Source organism: Cupressus sempervirens, chromosome 10 (assembly GCF_028749045.1).
Source record: "Cupressus sempervirens isolate cs-2001-9-10 chromosome 10, ASM2874904v1, whole genome shotgun sequence".
NCBI lineage: Eukaryota > Viridiplantae > Streptophyta > Pinopsida > Cupressales > Cupressaceae > Cupressus > Cupressus sempervirens.
The window spans coordinates 625,352,746-625,358,745 of NC_143127.1; the positions used below are offsets into that span (position 1 = coordinate 625,352,746).

At 36.1% G+C, this 6,000-nt stretch overlaps 1 protein-coding gene across 2 annotated transcripts; it reads right to left on the reverse strand.

The window, feature by feature from the left end:
• Positions 1 to 3,718: 3,718 nt before the first annotated feature.
• Positions 3,719 to 5,745, reverse strand: LOC149535398 (FBD-associated F-box protein At5g60610-like). Of its 2 annotated transcripts, none has more exons than XM_089805247.1 (2): positions 4,135 to 5,745; positions 3,719 to 4,049 (listed from the first exon to the last, which is right to left on the reverse strand). In XM_089805247.1, exons 1-2 carry the CDS (start codon positions 5,134 to 5,136, stop codon positions 3,771 to 3,773), a joined length of 1,281 nt encoding a protein of 426 aa, XP_089661373.1. In that variant the 5' UTR covers positions 5,137 to 5,745; the 3' UTR covers positions 3,719 to 3,770. The 2 variants fall into 2 exon arrangements, with proteins under 2 accessions (XP_089661373.1, XP_089661372.1); XM_089805246.1 differs by having other exon boundaries at positions 3,719 to 4,064; positions 4,135 to 5,618.
• Positions 5,746 to 6,000: the final 255 nt, after the last annotated feature.

The following is a 6,000-nucleotide window of genomic DNA, read 5'->3' on the forward strand; positions in this document are numbered from 1 at the left end:
TAGTTGCTGATCCCATTGGCCTTAGCTTTGTTGCTGAGTCAACTAATGCGAAAGAACTAGGAGAAGATGATGATGAATATTAATACATTTTTAATGCATTAGTTGAAACTTGAACTTGGTGTATGATTCATGGATTATGATTTAATTTTAATGTTTTGAATCTTTGATGTTGAACTTGAAATATATGATTGTATGATCTTGATTCATGATGCTATGATTACAAGTTTAAAGTGTATGCCTGTGGTGTTTTTGTTGTTTAAATGATTAAATCATACAATTTTATGATACTGTGTGACATTCTAATTTTAACTTATGTTTCTAGGCTTCATAAATATGTATAGATATAATTTTTTATAATTTTTACATGTTTTTGTACAAACGAACCCAAAACCCTTTCCAAAATTATGTCGTACCAGCAAAACAGTTTTTCGAACCCATATCGAATCGAACTCAAACCGGTAACTAAGGTTATGGCTGCTCCCAGGATCTGGCCTAAAATGAAGGAAGGTTCTTTTAATGGTCATGCCTTTCCACATAAATCCAATCAGCCATGAAACTCGAACAAGTATATAACACATGGCATTATCATTTCACAGTTAGAATTGGCTTGACAAAAGCTTCAATGCCTAGCAACACTTATTGTTTTAACACAAATGTTTAAATTCTGTGGCATCGAACAGGGCTAACAATGATCACTGGAGCTGTGTTCTGACCATGTGCTTGAACCATGGTGGTCTTAAGGTTGGGCTCATACAGATAGGATTCATATAGGGTTCCAGATAAAGCTTTGTGAATATTCTACGCAAAATCAACTCTGAGCATTCAAAATATAAATAGGGAAATAATAAAATTCATTATATAGGAAATTGTAACAACTTTTAAACCAAACCATAATGTTAGAACAGAGGGAGCTAGGGAAGGTAGGGGATTTATGACAAAGGCCTATTGAAACCTACACATTTAAACATCTTTTGGCTGCCAAGCCAAGTCCGAGTCCAAGTCATATTTCCAATACATCCCAGCAAAGGATTTTTTTTCTATTTTTTCTCTACATCTTTTCTGTTTTTTTAAAGCTAATAAGGAGAGACTTCTAGCTGTTCTTGGGGCAATTGAGGGGTATTTCCTACCCACAAGCTTCATTTCAGAGGCATTTTCTATTGAAACCCAGTTATAGGCATCTCAAATGCTATGTCGATTTGTTAAAGAATATGGAAGGACAAACACAACAGGCAATAAAAAGTCAAATTAGTCAACTTACCTTAAACTTCTAGTAAAAACAGCAGACTGTCAAGCCAAATCAGCAGGAAGTCAAATCATCAAAAACCACAGCCACACATGTTGTCTCAACATACAATTAGCATTTTTTTTAGTTTTATTAAATGTTTGCAGCATTTGCTTTTCAAATAAAAACAAGCAATATAAGCAGCAGTGAGGTTTATGATAGTGACGATATTCAAACTCGACAAACAAGCCACTGAGGTCTGGGCAGTTCTCGTTGTGAAAGTTTTGTGGAAGAAATGAGGAATAACACATTTGAATGGTCTTTCACTATCCTAAAATCTCGTGCAGATGGCCCATTCAATTCCCAAAACTCCCTTTGACAAAAAGAAGAAGACAATTCAAATGGGACGGTCTCGACATTGGTTATTGTCTGTGGAACAAGAATTTCAAGGACATACGAAAATTTCAAGGACATCTACATAAGGTTTTAACTTTAAAATCAGATTTTGCTCATACTTGGCCATGGGGTAAGAGGTCATGAAAGAAAAGCCTGATTGAAAAGATTGAGGTGTTTGAAGCAAGAAATAAGGGTGTGCTAATAGAGTAGAACTATCTATGATTCCTACCATGGAAATTAAGAGTTAAAGGCAAGAGGGTTTCGCCTAAGGAAAGAGAAGGTCTAACAATGGCATATGTTCGTAGATTAGTTGGCATGATGGCAGAGCCTGCTTACAAACACATTTTTTGAATGCTATGTTGTATTCACAAACTGAACAATGAATTGGAAGACATTGAGAAGATGGACAAAGTGAAAGCAATGCTGGCAGAGAATAGTGCTAAATGTTTGTTTGCATCTATCACAACTCACTCTCTTGAAGACTTTCTTGATGTGCACCTATCCATAGAGAATGCCCATGAATGGGCAAGGTCAGAGTTTGCAATACAATAAATTACTGAAATAACAGAGAACAGGCTTTGTTCCATACTGGTTACAATAGAAAGTGATTGTAATCTATCCTCAAATAGTAAATAGAAAATAATAGAATATGGATGTATAATTGATGATCCCATCTCAAACAACCTCAGGGTTCAGAATCAAGCTGAAAGTATTATATTTAATCTTGTATACTAGTAAATATTATTGCTGTAAATTCATAGAATAGGCATAGCAGCTGCAAGCAGAAGTTTGAAATCCTTTTTATTTCACACACATCTTGACGCATATTTTGAAAATAAAAACATGTGGAGATAATTTTAAAACTCCAAAATTGAAATGTGTTCAGCAACACGTACTAACAAACTTTTGCATTGTGTGTTGCAGTGTCAATAAAGAACATTAAGTAAACAAGACAATGCCAATGAAATTTAACTCATAGTACCATTCAGTTTGCACGGCATCATTGAAGTATAGAGGGGATTAAATTACTCAAGTTTAAAATGGGAAAAACTCAACATAAACTGGGGAATTATATGACAATGTAATAGTTACAAAACCACATTACAAAACTAATTTGTTGATTACATATCAAATTTAGTGTGAATAGCTAAATAGATGTTATAAATTATAAAAATTTGCATATGACTTTTCAAAACTTTACAAAAGTCTAAGGCTGGCCATAAAAAAGTATATCATTCTATCACAAAGCATGGCCTCCTAAAAAAATTTAAAAATTACAATGTAATTCTTAAAGAAAATTTATTTACCCTTAACCCTTACTGTAAAACAAAAATGTTCAGTCTGTCTTTTCTCTAACTTTTTGGTCTCTTATGTAAAAATGAGCCAACAACGAAATATATGAGAAATCACAACTACTTTAGAAAAACCTGAGAAAAATCTAGATGATGAAAAAGTGGTCGGTGGGTCGGTGGTGATTACTTGGGACTATTCACAAGCTTCTTTGAGTACAATGGTTGTATGGAGTCTGGACTTTAACTAGTAAAGTTTATTTCTAATTTCAACAAATATACGCTAAGGGCCCGTTTGGTTGCTGGAATACAACCGGAATAGGAATAGGAAATTAGAATATGATTTGTATTCTTTGTTTGGTGCGTGGAATAGGAATAGGGAATAGGAATACGTATTCTCATTTTAGCCCCAAAATGAGCTTTTGTCCATTCCAAAAATACCTGTAATTGGAATTGCTATTCTTGCATTCATTTTAACTTTTTCAAATTTAATTAAATTTTTAAATCCGCTTTGACCTGGGGTGAGCGCTGGAACTTTGTTTTCAATATTTTCAAATATTTCAACGATTTTCCAATGGCGCCGATTGCATCTTCAGAAATATTTTCAAATGGCGCCGATTGCAAGTTAACCCTATTCCAATTTAAGCTTGCATAACCAAACAAGGGATAAACAAGATTGGATTGCATTTTTCCATTCCTATTCTTCATTCTCCATTCTCATTCAAATTTTCTATTCTAATTCTGAATTCCTACGCTTGCAACCAAATGGACCCTAAGAATATAATTATATTCTTAAAAAAAAATAACGCGCTTTTGAAACCTTTTCTTCATTTGATTGAGCGTATACATGCTGTACACTTATATCAAATGTTCCTATATCTAATGATTATTGTTGCTTCCGGAGAAGATCTTTCTAAACACAACAATTTATCCATTAGAATGAGATCACATTCGCTAGCTGTATAACAAATTTTAAAACTGAAGGGCAGAGAAACTGCCATTGTTTCCAACGACGGACTATTCTTCAGAATGCAGGCTACTAAATACAAATCCTTCTCACCAAATACTGAAATGCTAACGTGCACTTTCTTCAGCTTTTCCAGTGGAATTGACAGAACTGATACCCTACAATTCACTTGATCCTGCCATGCAAAAAACTTTACATGGAATTGCATATATATAGAGGATAAAACTGGAAGGAAAGCATTCTAAGTAAAAATTACTTACCTGAAAACAATAAGTATCCATGGAGAGTTCTTCCAAGCTGGGAAAGCTATTGAGAATATTTACACCGGGTAGATTTGTACAAAAGTGCCGACAAGTTGGCAAATCTATCTCCATGGCCAAGTCATAAATAGCATTCATTATCTGGTAAAACTCAGGGTCGCGCTTGAACAAAGAATTTGTTTCAAGAACAAGGGTGTCCAATTGAGGGCATTTCAATGAAATCGATTTGGGTATCAAACGATATGGTGAATTGAGGTCTATATTATTGGGATGTATTGCAACCCCTATTTGAATATTAAGACAACCCAGAATTGGAGAACATATTTTTAAATCAGTTAACCCTACACAACCAGAGAGTGTTAGACTCTCGAGACGGGGACATGCTGCTATGAGCTGCTCGAGGATCCCGTCATTGAGCCAAATCGCCTGAAGGGAGCACGTCATAAGACATGGAAACCCACCAGAATTTGTAGGTATGCAGGAAATTTCGAAATTTTGTAGACATAAAAGGACCAGACGATCGCAGCTGAAAAGATTACTCGGCACAGAGCATGAGATGTACGTGTTTTTCAGAGTAATTTTTCTAACTTTTCTCGAAGCTGCGATACTTATGCATTCTTCAATTGTATTGCAAAGCTTGAGCTCCCAGATATAATGAAAGTCAGATTTATCAACCTCCAGCTCGAAGCTATCAAGTTGGACAGAGCCAGCAAGAAGAAGCTTTTTTATTATCATTTTAGCTTTCCTGTTTGATGCCACGGACCTGAAAAACTGACGGGGGAAGTTAAGACTGGGTAATCGGGTCCCGAGACACCTCCATCTGCGAGAAAGAATGGAGCATTTTATAGCTAGTTCGAGAGGAAGCCTGGTGAGAATGTGATTGCAAAGAATATCGTCTGACAATGCACTCAATCTGTCCCTCTGATCTGAAAATTCACTCAATCTTTCTGCAGCATCCAATACGTACTTGTGGTATCTCCCGTTCCCCCATTGCCATTGCATTGTATATGCCCAACCAAGAAAACTGTTTTAATGGAGGAAAGCACAAATTCTTATGTGGGTTTGTAAAATTTGAACGTTGGCTTTCCTGCTAGAAGCCCTAGCCCGCATTTTCCTGCAAACCCTAACTTCGTCGCCACCAATTTCCAGTACAGGATGGTCTGCGGATTCCGAGCCGTCTCTGTTAGCGCCCTCTGTAGCCGCCACCACTATCAGAGCCAGACCGAAGTACCATGAAGAGGGAAGCCCGTGACCGTGGCAGTGCGGGGAAAATTTGCCTCAGGCCAATTTTGTTCCAGAGAGTACCTTACTGAACGTGGACGCCATATTTGACTGATGCACAATAGCAACAAGAACACAGCAGCCGTTGATGCGACCCCGCATCCCACAACAATCCCTGGAACACAAGACAAGCCAAAAAAAAAACACTCAATTTTTTTTTAAAATAAAATTATATATATATGTGTGTGTTTGTGTGTGAGATTTTGTTTGAGCTTCCATATGATATAAATCTATCAATTTATACAATTCATAGGTCTATAGAACACGTAGCACTCATTGGATCTATGTAAGGTGAAGCATCGGGACTTCCCAAGAGGTCACGCTACTCATACCCATATTACCTAAGTAGTGGCTAACACAAATCCATTTCTCACGAGAATGAATGGAACACTTAGCACTTATTGGATCTAAGCGGTCAAATATGATTTTGACTCAAAGAAACTACATAGTTGAACCCTTATATCAATATCACAATTTGACTTAATGTGAAGAAATATCTCCAACCTATTATAGATCATATTTCATAATAACATTTCGATTCACACTCTAATCCATCATCAAGATGTAAGAGAGATCATTGATGCT

Coding starts and splice junctions, on each gene's coding strand:
- LOC149535398 (XM_089805246.1), bottom strand. CDS start 5,136: ATGCAATGGCAATGGGGGAACGGGAGATACCACAAGTACGTATTGGAT. Junction 4,065..4,134: donor TGGATACTTATTGTTTTCAG/GTAAGTAATTTT, acceptor TTCCATGTAAAG/TTTTTTGCATGGCAGGATCA.